The sequence below is a fragment of the Loxodonta africana genome, chromosome 6, assembly GCF_030014295.1.
Source record: "Loxodonta africana isolate mLoxAfr1 chromosome 6, mLoxAfr1.hap2, whole genome shotgun sequence".
NCBI classification, from domain to species: domain Eukaryota; kingdom Metazoa; phylum Chordata; class Mammalia; order Proboscidea; family Elephantidae; genus Loxodonta; species Loxodonta africana.
In genome coordinates this window covers 112,540,188-112,555,665 of record NC_087347.1, presented here as the reverse complement: position 1 = coordinate 112,555,665, position 15,478 = coordinate 112,540,188, and the positions used below count along the sequence as shown (strand labels likewise).

At 38.6% G+C, this 15,478-nt stretch overlaps 1 protein-coding gene across 1 annotated transcript in view; it reads left to right on the top strand.

The window, feature by feature from the left end:
* Positions 1-1,238: 1,238 nt before the first annotated feature.
* Positions 1,239-15,478, top strand: part of THSD7B (thrombospondin type 1 domain containing 7B) — an 826,015-nt gene continuing 811,775 nt past the window's right edge. Inside the window, exon 1 of the mRNA XM_023542986.2 lies at positions 1,239-1,655. Within this exon, the coding sequence (XP_023398754.2) occupies positions 1,517-1,655 (139 nt within the window). The 5' untranslated portion in view covers positions 1,239-1,516. The remainder of the gene's footprint in view (positions 1,656-15,478) is intronic.

Below are 15,478 nucleotides of genomic sequence, written 5' to 3'. Positions count from 1 at the left end.
CAGTAATCCATTATGCACAATATGCTAGTTATTTAAAATCATTTGCTGTTTTATTATTATTTATAGAATGAAGCCCCAATCCCTCGCATGGCATTCAAGGCCGTTTGTAATTTAGCCCCCCATCTCTGCTCTAAATCTCACCTCTGCTCATTCCTCTCTCCCCTTTGTGTCCCTCACAGCAGCCCACTCACCAGGTCCCACATGTAAAATACATTCCACCAGCTTGCTTTTCTCCCTGCCTGACATGCACTTCCTGGCTCCTGCAAGCAACTTATCTTCCAGAAGGCTCTTCTCAAATATTACATTGTGTGAGGTTTTCCTCTCTCTTTTCTCACCACAGAAGAACTAATTTTCTCCACCTTAGTCTTTCCATCTCACTTTTTAATACTGCTGTGATAGCATTCCTTGTCAGTTTTGAACTTTGCAGTGTATGTATGTCTCACCCCCCAAATTGTGAGCTCCTCAAGAAGTTTGGCTGAGCAGTTGTTATTAGCTGCTGTTGAGTTGGCCTTTGGCTCATGGTGACCCCACGTACAACAGAATGAAAAGCTGCCCGTCTTGTACCATCCCCATAATTGTTTTTGATTGAACCATTGCGATCTATAGGGTTTTTACTGACTGATTTTAGAAGTAGATCACCAGGCCTTTCTTCCTAGTCTGTCTTAGTCTGGAAGCCCTACTGAAATCTGTTCAGCATCAGAGTAACAAGCAAACCTCCACTGACAGATGGGTGGTGGCTGCACATGTGATGTGTTGGCTGGGAGTCAAATGCAGGTTTCCGTCATGGAAGGGCAAGAATTCTATCACCGTATCACCAATTCCCCTGGCTGAGTAGAAGGAAGGAAGATGACAGGTATCTTCAACCCTGCTTACGAAAATTAAAGCAAACTGTCTAAGGGAATGTGGCATCCAAAGAACTGCAGATAAGTTCAATGGCTAAGGAGTGAAATGTCTTGGAAGAAGTGCAGCCAGAATGCTCCTTAGAAGCATTTTAAGGAGTGAAATGTCTTGGAAGAAGTGCAGCCAGAATGCTCCTTAGAAGCAAGGATTGGGAGACTGCATCTTACATACTTTGGACACATTGTCAGGAGGGATCAGTCCCTGGAGAAGGACATCATGCTTGATAAAGTAGAGCGTCAGCGAAAAAGACGAAGACCCTCAACAAGATGGCTTGACAGTGGCTGCAGCAGTGGGCTCAAGCATAACAAGGATTGTAAGGATAGCGCAGGACCGGGCAGTGTTTTGTTTTGTGGTACATAGGGTTGCTATGAGTTGGAACGGATTCAATGGCACCTAACAACAACAAGGAGTGAAAACATGGCTAATTAGCAGCTAACCTTAAATTTTAATATTATATGTACTCTCCTTCTATGGTAACGGGAAAATTTGTAATACCATCACGCTGAAGGTTCTAACAGTCAATGTGAGATTTTATAATTTCTATACAGAAGAAACTTATCTGATTTTCTTTTTTCTTTTAGAAATAGAAAAGCCGAGAGGCTGAAAAATCTGAAGAATGTCTCTGAAGGGTGATCTGGCTGTCACTCCCTGGGTGTGGGGGACCATGAGGAAGCGATTTCTGTTCCTTTCTCTCTTACTGTCCCATGCAGCTCATTTGGAAGGCAAAAAGGATCATCAGTTCGTCTGGAAACCAGGTAGGAATGTCCTGGTTGTTCCTTTGTGCTGTTTTCATTAATGAGAAGAATATCCTTTCCGTTCTTGTTCTTCTCATTTGTGGAGTAGTGGGAACTGTCCAGAAGAGAATAATAGACTCTTCTTTATGATAAATCTTACGTTTGATTTTTCTTCCTGCATAATTGTCACCTCCATCCGTGCTCTTGTTATCCTTCCATGTGATATGATTTCCATAGTTACATGGGCTTCTCCTTTGTCAAATATTTCACCACTGTGCAGCACGTTCGTAGCAAAAACGACGTCTGAATTTAGCTAACATCCTCAGCTAAAAACGATTTGGACCAGTTTGGAATGTCTCTTTCTTTCAGGGCTCAAACTGGCTAGCTATTTATTATTAAATCTTTTCTGGCATTGATCCTGTATATCTAGATTTTGGAGCATGAAAAATGATCCTCACAACTTTGCTCGTTAGTCGTGACTCTAAAGTCACCTTAACGTACTTTGAGATACTTAGCTTCCTCGCATATAATCGTTCATGCATACGAACAGGTTGTGCTGAAGTTCAGAGAGCTTGGATATAACTTATGTTCTGCTTTCAGTATTTCCTTAATTTAACTGTGGGAAAGATCTGTAAAATTTAATTTCAAAGCCTAATAATTTATTAACTCAAATTATGAACCCCCAAACATCTTGGTTCTTTGTATCATTGATGGTTTTCTTTGCTCTGGATTTTAATTTTCTTAAAGTATCACAATCAGATCATTTAAAATATGTATTACTGTTTCGAGAGTCCATTCTTGCAAATAACAGATAATTTACACACTAAATATAGTGGAACTGTAAAATATGATGTCGTAGAATATCTACGGTCCTCAAAGAGTTTTCATTTTGGTCTCATCATCTGTAAATTAAAGAGACTGCACACATATTGTGTCACTGTGGAGATATGGATAAAAGTGATATTTGTAATATTTAAATGACTGCAAAAATGAACGTGAATTATGCTTCAAAGTATATTAAGTGAAAAACCCAGCACCATTAGAGATACAGTCTGGAGAAAATTTAATTGCGTTAAAGCTCCTATAAATTAATTTAATTGTAGGCTCTAACCCTGCGCTAGTGATTTGTAGTTTTTTCCTCGGAGTAGTTTTAGGAAGCTTTGGAAACAGTTCTTAAAGCCAATGTTGCATTTCTGTGAATGGGGCTATTTTATTTTAGTTACAAAAGATTAAACATTTCATCAAATCTAAATAAGCACATTTATTTGGCTATACGCCTGTCTAAAGTTCCCCCCCAAATGCAATAAAAATGGAAAGTAGCAAATTTGAAACACGAATGAAATGTGTTAAGAAAATAGGCTTATTTTGAAACAAGTTTTAAAAATAAGCCGTTTTTCTGTAAGTAGGTCATTGGAACAAGATGGCACAGACCCACTCTACGGTGGGTGAGTTCTCTGATAACTGTCAAACTAAATTTCACAAGTGAGAATGCTTTCCATCAGACACATTGCATTATTCACGATGAACATCTATGCCATGACTCTCATTCCCTGGTTTTCATTGCTGCTTTCTTTAAGTGCCAGCAAAAAGGTGATAATACGTATTTTTTCCATGTAGTTTTTAAAAGATATATAATTTATTTACTTGCAGGTAGCCAGGAATTTAAAGAGCAGAAAAAAATTTAAAGGCACACAATTAAAAGTATAAGTCCCATGAGTTCCTCTATCCAGTATCTTGTGTATCCTTTAGAAATTTCTTTGCACATACTTCTGTACATGTATTTGTTTATATAAAGCACACCCAGTACACACACATACGCATATAATGAAGATTAATTAGGTCCTGCCAAGAAAGAAATGGCACACTCAAAGTAGAGAATAGAGAAGAGTTTAATAAAGGGACTATTTACAAAAGTGGGAATGTGTGAGCACAGCAAGGGTTTGTGCAGGGCCCCTGGGCTCCTTTCAGTGGGGAGTTTTACCACTTCTAAGCCCATGCCAGGCAGGAGTCCTTGGCTGGCACAAATGGTTAAGTACTAGACCAGTAACCAAAAGGCACCTAGAGGGGCCTCAGAAGAAAGGCATGGCAAACTGCTTCCAAAAGATCACAGCCTTGAAAAACCTATGGAAACCAGTTCTACTTGGTTTTCAACAGCAACTGGTTTGGGTGTTTTGGTTTCTAGGCTTGTACTAATTGCTGTCCGTTAGATTCCAGCTCATGGCAAGCCCATGTGTGTCAGAGTGGAACTGTGCTCCATAAGGTTTTCAATGGCTGATTTTTCAGAAATAGATCACCAGGCCTTTATTCTGTGATGTCTCTGGGTGAACTTGAACCTCCAGCGTTTCAGCTAGCAGCTAGGTGCATTAACTGTTGGCACCACCCTTGGACTCATAGGCCTGTAGGACAAGGAAAGAGTGATTTCTGGAATCTGGAGAGAGAGCTTCATGGCAAGGATGCCTGACAGATGCCATGGCCTTCAGAGATATACAACCAGCTGCAGTAATAAAGAAGAAGGGTTCCATAGGAATGAATGTCCCAGCTCACTCTTCTCCTGCCCCAAGCTCTCCTTCCAGAGTCCACATTGGCTGGATCCAATCAGAAGTCAACAATTGGCTTTGATTGATGTATTTATATAGGCCAGCTTCCTGGGCAGGGAGCAGGGTGGAGAATGGTGGAGATTGATGGATCTGAAGATATCTAATTTGCATAGTACATATATGTACACAAACATTGATTCATGTAACTGGAATCATACCCAACATCCTTTCATGCAGCTTGCTTTTTTTATTTAATGATGTCATGATGGACATTACAGATTGTGCATATAGACAGCCCTCAGCTTTGAATGGTTCCATAGCATTCTTTTGTGTTTTATTCAATAATTATTTAAGTAGTCTCTATTGCTTTATCTTTTCTTTCCCTATTGCTTGAAGTTTCAGGGGTGTCTAGTATTTTTGCTATTATAAATAATGCTAATATGAAGGCAACATTATTTTCAAGGTAACCAATTACAGGTCATCACCTTCAAAGACAACAACAGCATCTTAGAATCTGTTACCTAATTATGGATGCATTTATTAAATATAATTTTGATTTTTTGCTGTATTGCAGTTGAAATTAGCTGCATTTTTGGAGTATGCTATCAAATCCAAGAACTCAGTTCCTACGTAATTTGTAATTTGAACAGATTTCTATGGAGGCCAGATAAATATACATTTTTTTTAGAAACTTAGAAACCATTCTTTGAGTCTAGATTGTAGTGTCAACTACTTACGCTCTTTGTTTCCCTGGGTTTTTTTTTTCCCCTCCTGAGTCAATAGGTTAGATGTTAGTCAACCTCAAGCAAATTAGAGGCATTTTTCTAGGTGCGTCCAAGCTTTGTAGAAACAATGGATTAGTGAATAATAAGTGAGTGATAGATTATGTTACTAAGGATTTCTGAACTGACAGGAGTCTGTTGAGCTGTAGACTGCGGTGTCATTGATCTGGCAAAGCTGTTGAATGTCTGTTAACATTGCGATGAGATCCTCTGATCTATATTTATTGTCAGGCAATCTGTCATCCATGGCAAGAAAGGAGGATCCTGTCAGTGAGAGTACTAGATAAGAAGACATGTTTTTTGTTGTTATAGGTAAATAGATAACTATTCATGTCTGCCTACTTTGTAGAGATGAACAGAAATGGTCTCTGAAAACATAATAACTAGTGGTTTCATCAAAAATTCTCAAATATTGGTTCTAAGACATTGATTCATTCCACTAATACTTACTGAGTTCTTTTAGACACATAGGAAAAAATAGTTGAGAATAAAACAGATTCTCTGCCCTCCTGGACAGGATAATAAACATGGTCAATAAGTTAAGTAGACAGTATGTTAGTTAGTAATAAGTTCTAAGAAGAAAAGTTAAGGGAAGGAAGAGAGATATGAAGCAGTAAGGGAGAGAGTGAAATTTTAGGTAGGTTGGCCTAGAGATGTCTCACTGAGGAAGTGAATTTGAGTAAAGACTTGAAGGAAGGAGGGAGCCAGCTGTGAGCAAATCTGAGTGAAGAGCTTTCCTATGGTGAGACAAAAAGAGCCCAGGCCCTGAGGCAAGAGTATGGGGGCATGGTTGAGGAGTAGAGAAGAGACCACGGAGCCTGTGAACGTGGGAGAGAGTAAGAGGAGGTAAAGTCAAAGAGGTAATGGCAGTCATCTTAGTTACCTAGTGCTGCCATAACAAAAAATACAAGTGGGTGGCTTTAAAGAACGGGAATTTATTCTCTCACAGCTCTGGAGGCTAAAAATCCAAATCGAGGTTTTGGCCATATCAGTTCTTTCTATGGGCCTCTCTCTTAGATGCATCGCTTTTGGATGTGTATGTCTCTTGTCTGTCTTCCTCCATATGTGTCTAACCTGCTCTTTTTAATTCAGAAGTGATTCGGTTTAGGACCCACCCTCAAATGGTATGATCGCATTAACATAACAAAAGAAAACCCTATTTCACCGGATATATCCCAGGTACTAAAAAAACCCAAATCCATTGCTCTTGAGTCCATTCTGACTCATAGCGACCCTATAGGACAGAGTAGAACTGCCTCATAGGGTTTCCAAGGAGTGACTGGTAGGTTCCTATACATATTTTCATGGGGCACAATTCAATCCATAATAGGAACAACTCAGATAAGTTCTTACCAGTCAAAATAAGATTTTGGCTTTTATTCTAAGTGAGATAAGAAAGACATTGGAAGGTTTTGAGAGAGTGGTAATGTGCCTGACTTTGTTTTTACTCGGATTTTATAGACTCTTTCTTGGCTTCTCATTTGAGAATATGCCAAGATAAGGCAAGAGAGGACCCAGGGAGGCCAATTAGGAGGCTGCAGAAATAAAGGGAACAATGATAATAGTTGCAGTCATGGTCATGGCAGTGATGGTGGTGAGAAGGGATTCAATTTTAGATTTACTTATGGTTGTGGCTCTTAACCAAAGGTGGTTTTTTTCCCTAGGGGACATTTGGCAATGTCTGGAGACAATTTCCTTTGTCAGAAATGTGGGGTGCTACTGATATCTAGTGATTAGAGGCCAGAGATGGTAGTAAACATCCTACAATGCATAGGACAGCGCCTACAACAAAGAATTATCAGGCCCAAAATGTCAATAATGCACAGACTGAGAGATCCTGATTTAAGATAAAGCCATCAGGATTTACTGATGTGAGATGAGGGGGAAAGGGCGGAGTTAAGGGTAGTACTCAGGCTTTTCCCTGAGCAACTGGAAGAGCGGGGAGTTGCCATCTAATATGGGAATGACTGTGAAGTAGCTGATACGGGAGGAACATTAGCTTGGTATTAACCAAAACCAAACTAAAAGCCACTGCCATCGAATCGATCCTGACTCATAGTGACCCTATAGGACAAAGTAGAACTGCCCCATAGAATTTCCAAGGAACACCTGGTGGATTCAAACTGCCGACCTTTTGGTTAGCAGCCTAGCTCTTAACACTACGCTGCCAGGGTACTGGGCATGTTAAATTCATATGGAGATGTTGACCAGCTGGATATATGTACCTGCTACCAGGATCTTTGCTGGAAATAAAAACTCAGGAGTCATCAACAAAGAGGGAGAATGTAAAGGCTTGTATTTATGAGCTGCCTAGGAAATGAGCACAGTGCAGATAGAAGACGAGGTCCACGGATAGAGGAGGGGAAGCTGAAGATTGAGAGTTTGGAAGGGTGAGGAGAAACCGGAAGATGGAACTGAGAAGCAGCCAGAAAGGGTGGGAAAAATCCAGGTATGTTATGGTGTCTTGAAAGATTAGTGAAGGAATGGGGGAGAGAGGGATAAACTGTGTTAGTTGGTGCTGGCACCGGTAGGTCAAGTAGATGAGAAGTGAGAAAAGACCACTGGGTTTTATAACAGAAGCCATCAGTGAAGGGAATGGAAGAGCTTGGAAACTTGTGGCAATTCAGTTGGAAAGACTGTCTTATGGAATATAAGCTATGTGTAGCCTTAGAAATGAAGAGGTGGGCTTGAAATTTGTGACCTGAATATGCAGAGGATAAGTTTATAATGTACTTTCTTTTGGGCAACGAAGGGTATTTATTTAAATTGCAGTAAAATACATATAACATAAAATTTACTGTTGTGACCGTTGTAAAGTGTATGATTCAGTGCCATTTCTACATTCAAAATGTCAGGCAGCCATTGCCACTCCCGAGCTCCAGAACATTTTCAGCAGCCCAAGTAGCATTTTACAAGGGAGTTTATAATAGGGCTGGAAAACATATGTTGTTACAGGTAACAAGGTCTGAAAGAAAAAAACAAAAACAAAAAAAACCCCTGTATTTCTCTTTCTGAGAGGCTCTTTTAATTGTCTTAAGTCACCTAAGAGGCCACTCTGGCATAGTGCAAAGAGTCAGGGCTTTGTACATGAGCAGACCCGCATTCAAATCCTCGTTGTCTAAAGGGGAGAAAATTATTTCACTTCTTTGAGCTCTATTTGTCCTTCCATTGAGGATAATAATAAAACATTTCACAGGATTGTTTTGAGAATTAAGTAAGACAATATATTGTGCATCATGGCTGGCTACTCAATAAATGTTAGCTATTATTTCTATTACTGTTATATAATAATTTCATGTTTGAAATATTTTTCAAGCTTTTTTGTTATAGGTTTTTGTATACTTTTTTCCTTAGACATAAAAAAAAAGGAGGTAAGTTTGATACTTTATTGATAAATGGTCATAAATAATTTCATTGACTTTTTAGCTCTAAGACTTTCTTTCTACATGTCAGACTCTTGGTAAGTTTTCATTTCAGCAGCTCCTGCCCAGTGAATAAAAAGGAGAAGAATAGTCACCTAAGAAGTTCTAAGAACTAAGTAGATAGGTTGGAATTAATCTTTTTGGAAGGCAAAAAAAAAAAAAGAGAGAGAGAGATCATGAAAATAGTATTGTATAAGAAAAAAGATCTTAAATAGGTTAATATTTAATTATCTTAAATAATGTTTCAGTGTGGAAAGTATTTTAAAGCAAAATTATATAACAGATAAATATACGTTCTAAAGTTTAAAAATTTTGGAAAAAATAAAATCTTTTTATGAGAGAGCTTTTTTTTTTTTTAAATCTGTGCTAAAAGTTCATGAAATATGTCCTCTGGGAATATGAATTCAAATCATTTTAGTTACTTCTGTGGATATTAATTTATCTTAAAGGCATGTGTGTAACAAACTTAGAATGATGTTATTTCTCTGATATCAAGAAGCATAGGCATATATGGCATGGAATTTACTGCTAAAATTTCAAATTATTTTTCCTTAGAGACCAAAAGGTCTAGTTTTATAATGCTTGCAATAAGTCAGGAAAACTCTGTATTTCCCAAATAACCTATAATAATTCCTCTGCTCTGTTCTTTTTTCTAAATAGCACTAAAATATAAGCTTCACAAGGACGGGAGATTTCCCTAGTTTATCCACTGAGATATTCCAAGTACCTACACATAAATCTTTATTGCATAAAATTCCCAGCTCATTAAGTACTTGTAGAAGAGAACCACTATTTTTTTGGTGTCTGTGTGCATCTGGAGAAACTCTGGTGGTGTAGTGGTTAAGTGGTATGGCTGCTAACCAATGGGTCGGCAGTTCAAATCTACCAGGCGCTCCTTGGAAACCATATGGGGCAGTTCTACTCTGTCTTATAGGGTCCCTATGAGTCGGAATCGACTCCACGGCAGTGGGTTGGTTTTTGGTGTGCATCTGTGTGTGTGTATGTGTGTGTGTGTGTCTGTCCGTGTTTGGGGGGGGAGTGTGAGAAGTGAGAAGATTGAAGCAATAGAACGTATGATCCCTGTTATTTAAGAGCTTAAAATAAATATTGAGGAGAGAATATAAAATGAAGGAAAACCAAAGATAAAATTATAGATCAGTAAATGTTTGTCCCTGGATGGCATGAAGGGTTAAGTACTTACCTACTAAATAAAAGGTTGGCGGTTTGAACCCACCCAGAGGTCCTTTGGAAGAATCACCTGGCGATCTACTTCCAAAAGTCCACAGCCACTGAAAACCTTATGGAACTTAATTCTATTCTGACACCCATGGTCGCCATGAGTCAGAGTCTGACTTGATGGCAACTTGTTTTTACTGGTAAATGTGGAAATAAACGGTCCATGTTGCCATGTTGCTGTGGTTCCAGTACCATTTCTGGTCATGCTCGGGAAAAAGACCTCACAATCATTTTTTAAAAGTAATATATGCAGATTGTTAAAAATTAAATATTATTAAAATGCATATAATGAGATCTCATGGGTGAATCTCACCTCCTAGATTGACTCCACAGAGGCAGCCAGTTTCAACTCTTTTTGCTGTTTATTTTGGTATTTACCTCTAGATTTCTAAGTGATAGACTTATAATTGCTATCTCTTGATTTATGAATATTAGATATTTCCTATTGATTTTCTGTTATGTTAGTTGACGATTTATCTCTCATGTACTTATTACCTCTCCTCCTTACTGTATCTTTCAAAATATTTATATCAAAAGGGTTAAATCAATGGGCAGTGTAGTATATTATTGTTCTGTGTATACATTATTCTCTGCTGAGCCAAGAGGGCATATTCTGCTGCTGCCTCCTGTCTGGTGCAGATTTTGGTTTTAGATGTCATTGGTAGCTGCAGTTGATTCGCCCCTAACTCAGAGTGACCTGTGTACAAGTGAATGAAATGCCACCCAGCTCTGCTCTATCCCCATGATTTGTTGTGGATCAGACCAGTGTGATCCATAGGGTTTTCTTTGTCTGATTTTTGGAATTAGGTCAGTAGACCTTTCTTCCCAGTTCGTCTTAGTCTGGAAGCTCTGCAGAAATCTATTGAGCGTCACAGCAACATGCAAACCATCACTGACGGACAGGCAATGGCTGCGCCTGAGGAGCGCTGGCCAGGAATCAAACCCTGTCCCCAGGATGGAAAGCGAGAATTCTACAACCAAGATGCCTCATTTGCCTTTTGCTTAATCTTCTTTGAACCTACTATTGTTTTTCCCCACATGCCCCTCTTGCTATATCACATGCCCATTATTAATTTTTTGAAACAATAAAGCAGTGTTCAAATACTGTATCATGCTTCTTTTTCTGGGAGATGTTTCCACAGCCCTCTGTCCCCCGATTCCATCTAGACTGCTGCTCAGTTATCTTTAGAATGTCCTTTCATTCTCTCTCCTCTTCTGTGTTCCTCTTCTTTGATTTTGCCTTATTTTATTGAATCTTATCTTCCAGAACCCCTAAGAGAGGGTACACTGGAATTCTTTCAATTCTTACATGGTCTTTGTGCTAGTCATATACTCGATTAATAATTTGGGTGTAGAATTCAAGGTTTAAAAGCATTTTCCATCAGAATTTTGAAGCCTTTGCTCCAGTTTTCTAGCCTACAGTGTTATTACTGAAAAGTTTGCTGTTATTCTGATTCCATGCCTTTGTGTGTTACCTGTTTGCTTTTCTCTGGAATCTTCTTTTTATCCATGAAGTTCTGAAATTTCATGATGATATGCTTTGAGGTGGGTTGTTTTTCCTTTATGGTGCCATATATTGGTGGGCTATTTCAATATGTTTTATCATGCCTTTTGGTCCTGAGATGTGTTTTCTTATATGATTTTGTCCCTTCTGTTTTCTCGGTTCTCTCTGAAACGCCTAGAGTCCCTGTGTGTTGCAAATGGTTAACACTCCGGGCTGCTAACCGAAAAGTTGATGGTCCGAGGTCACTCAGAGGTGCCTTGGACGAAGATATACTTTTGAAATATTAGCCACTGAAAACTCTTGGAGCACAGTTCTGTTCTGACACACATGGGCTTACCATAAGGGGGAGTTGTCTCGATGGCAACTGGTTTTCTGAAACTCTTTAGTCAGGTGGTTGATCTCCGTGACTAATCTACGACTTTTAAATATCCTTACCTGTTTTTCTTTTGCTTGTATTTTTATTCTGATTTCTAAAAATTTTCTTCTACTTCATCTTTCAACCCTTCTTTTGACTTATGTGTTATTTTCAGTTATTTCATTTTTAATTTCTAAGTATGTTTACTTTTGTGATTTTTTAAAATAAATTAAATCTTGATTTTTTTTTAATAGATGTAGTGCTTTTTCTTTTTAGTCAGAGGATGTTAATGATAGTTAATTTTTTTCTCTCCTCTGTACAATTTATGCTTCCTCTGAATCTCTTTTCCTGTCATATTCGTTTATCTGTTCGCGCATAGCCTCAGATACGGAGAACTTTCTTCTAAAGTCTGCTGAGCATTGGCTATCACTGCAGTGTCTCACATTATTAAGAATGAGGCGCTAAAAATTGACTGGACATTCTGCATGCCTGGCTCAGCTGTTGGGCTTCACTGTCAAGCTTCTCTGAGTGATGAGCTAACTTTTTACTGGAGGATAGGTTCCTCAAAAATTTATATTTGTCAATACCTAAAGATCTTTTCTTTGGAGCTATATCATTTATGATGAAGGCTAAGGTGCTCTAACATAGATGCCTGCAAACACAGTGGCTTAAATACAATAGAAGCTCTTATGTCTCTCATGTTAACATCCCAGAGTTAGTGGTCCGGGTTGACTGGAAGCTGTGCTCCATGTGTCATTGGGCCACCCAGTTTTCTTCCATCTTGTTTATTCAACAACACCCAGAAAAAAACATTGTCCTTGTCTGCCTTGTCTGGGTTACAGGCATATCCATGTTCTATTTCATGAAAAGAAAAAGGGCATAGAGCTGGTCTAGAACAAGGAATTTCTATATTTGATGAACAGCCCACCCCAAAACAGTGTCATCAAGTTCGTGCACATATCTAAAGGTGAATGAGCTCAGCTAGGTAGCTCTCACTTGGGGTCTTTTATGTTGTGATAGTCAGATTTTGGCAGGGGTCAAGGTGGTCTGGAAGGCTTCTCTGTCCACATATCTGGCATCTGGACTGGAAAGACTCAAACGGATGGGGGCTGCAACAGCTGGGACTCTTCGGATCACTCTGTCTCTCTCTCTCTCTTTGTCATCTTTCCATATAGTCTCTCCACATGGAGACCTCAGGCTAGCCAGACATCTTAAATGGTGGCTGAAGACTCTCAGAGAAAGTGTTCAAAGAAGAACAGGCAGGAGCTGCATGACCCCCTTTAACCTCGCCTAGGAGTCATGCACAGTCACCATGATACATCAGTTCTGGAATCTCTGGTGAGAATGGAGTTGCCTGGCCATTCCTAGCTGCAAAGGAAGGTTGGAAATGTAGCCTATAATTGGGCAGTCATCGAAGAAGGGAAAATAGTTTGGTCATGATTTGTAACTTTCATTATAGGGGCTATTCAATTTTTCCTGAAATAAGCCTTCCATCTACTGCCTACACTGGGTTACTGAAAAAAGGACAAGGGAAGAAGCCTTGGCTAAGTAGTTGCTCAAAATTTAGCACTCAGAGTTTCACTTAACTCCTCTCTTTTGAATATGATACTCATCTTTGCCTTCTGCTTTGTTGTCTAGGAGTTTAATTTGCTGTCTGTATTCCGGCAGAGATTGAGGAAGGAACAGAGGTAGAGATCCAGGGGTAGAGGGAATAATTAATTCCATTTTGAAGCTTTTAATTATTCCCACTGTTTTAAGCCACGAACCTTATTCCTTCCTAGTGTCTCTAGGTCCCAAGCCTTCCCAGAGTTTTGCAGGTATAAATTGTTTCTGTTGTTATTGTTACCCAGTCCTGCTATAGGCACCTCATCTTCAACATCTTTTACATTCTCAAGGTGTTTACTGTTCCTCTAGCTGTTCTCCATTTTCAAAATTCACTGTTATCTCTTAGCACCTTTACTTCTATGTTTTTGACCCTGGTTGACTTACACCTTTTAATGCCTTTACCCTCATTTCAGTGCTGTACTATAAGGGAGTATAAATATGTACAGGCGTGATGTTTCCATGTTATTTGGAAGTCTTCTCGTTTACTTTTCTATCACTTCCACCATAGGCTGTTTATTCTGGAATGAAAATGTGCTAATTTACACAGCGTTTGACTCACTTATTCCCCTTGAGTATGTGCTACAAAATCAAGCTATAATAAAAGTAGTTGGCCACCAGGTTAAATTAAAAAAAATTCTAATTTAAATTTTCATTGGCTCTGGGTAGGATTAAGCTGTTGGATTGGTGATTGACATGGGAGAGATTTCTGCTTGGTAGTCAGGTTATCGATGAAGAAATTTCTTTATGGCCATCAAAATATCTCCCTTCAACTTTTTCTTCCATGGCAGAATTTTGCTGTTTAATGTGATTTTGAATTATTCTTAACTAGGAAAACAGAGATTTCTATGAAAAGAAATACAAAAGTAAAAATTGAGAGCAATTTAGATTTATCAGAGTGGGATTGAAACATGAATTAAAGACTAAAAGGCAGCATTATGAAATCATCAAGTGACCTTGCACACTTACTTTATAAATATCTTCATGGTCATGAGCTTAGGTATCATAAAGCATAGGTAATCTTGATTGGAACAATGACAACAACAACCTTCTTGTGGGTTAATTATGGATTTACTGTATTAACACAGTTATTTTGATCTTTCGACAAAGCCCCGAAAACTTTACCTTCAAAGAAGATGTCTGCACACAGCTGTTGGTGCCACAGATGGTATCTGAGACTCAGAGAAATAATTCCAAAGGCAAGCATTTCACACCTTGTGTTTCTACTCTCTTCTAATAATCTGTGCTATTAATGCTTCGTTTCTTAGAAAAGCAGGAGTATGAATTAACCATCTCCTCCTTTTGTTTCTTTTTCTCTTTAGAGTTGCTATGGGCATCGCACTGTGGGTTGTGTAGGAGATCTGTGGTATTATTTCCCCCTTACATTGATAATCCCGCTCCCCAAAGAGTAAACTGTAAAGCTGTCATGGAAATAAGTAGCTTTATCACCCAATGGTAGATTCTATTCACGGATAAACTTCGCTACAAAACTATAAAATTAATATGTTAAATGGTAAGAATAACATATGGGTATATATATATATGTATTTTAATTTTCCTCAGGGTTAATAATTTTTTAATGGGATGCAGCTGCTCAAAGATTTCTGTTGCTATGTATACATACTGTGTTGAAAAGGAGTGACCACATTTTTAATCCTTTTTAGAAAATTGTTTTGAGACTTAATTACTTTGCTGTATTTGTACAGAGCTTTATATATTTTCAAATGTTGATGCCTGTAAACAATAGCAGAGCTTATACTACATCCTAGGCAGCTAAGTCAAGGGTGGAGTGGTTAAGAGCATGGGCCCAGAGGTTAGACTGCCTGGGGTCTAAGCCAAGCTTTGTGTGACTTTGGGCCAATGCCTTGACTTTATGCCTCTGCTTTCTCATCAGTAAAATAGGAATAAATGAAAATAAAATATGTAAAACATAGTTCATATTCTATAGTACATACTCACTTTAAGAAAGTTATTCCCTGTTTCTCCCACCTTCTGACATTTAGAAAGCAATTTAGTTTGGTTATATAGGTATACACCTAATGATAACATTTCTCTAAAGAGGTCATTAGATGTTCTTTTTCTGCAACAAGGGGGTCAAACATAGCAATGATTGTGAGGATGGCCAGGACCGGGAAGCATTTTGTTCTGTAGTACATAGGGTCACTATGATTCAGAACCAATTCTAAGTAAGGTACCTAACAGCAACAATTGGCCCTTAGCTGTTTCAAATATTGGATCTCCAATATTCCCACCTGACATTTCCATTCATAAAACTCTGTTACTGTTTTCAAAGCAAGAACTGTGGGATACTATTGAAAGCGATGACCAGGTAGAACGCAGTCTCAAAGCTTTCTTAGAAACCAAGACTCTGTGGCCTGGGTTTGAGCTTAATGGGTCCATAGGGTT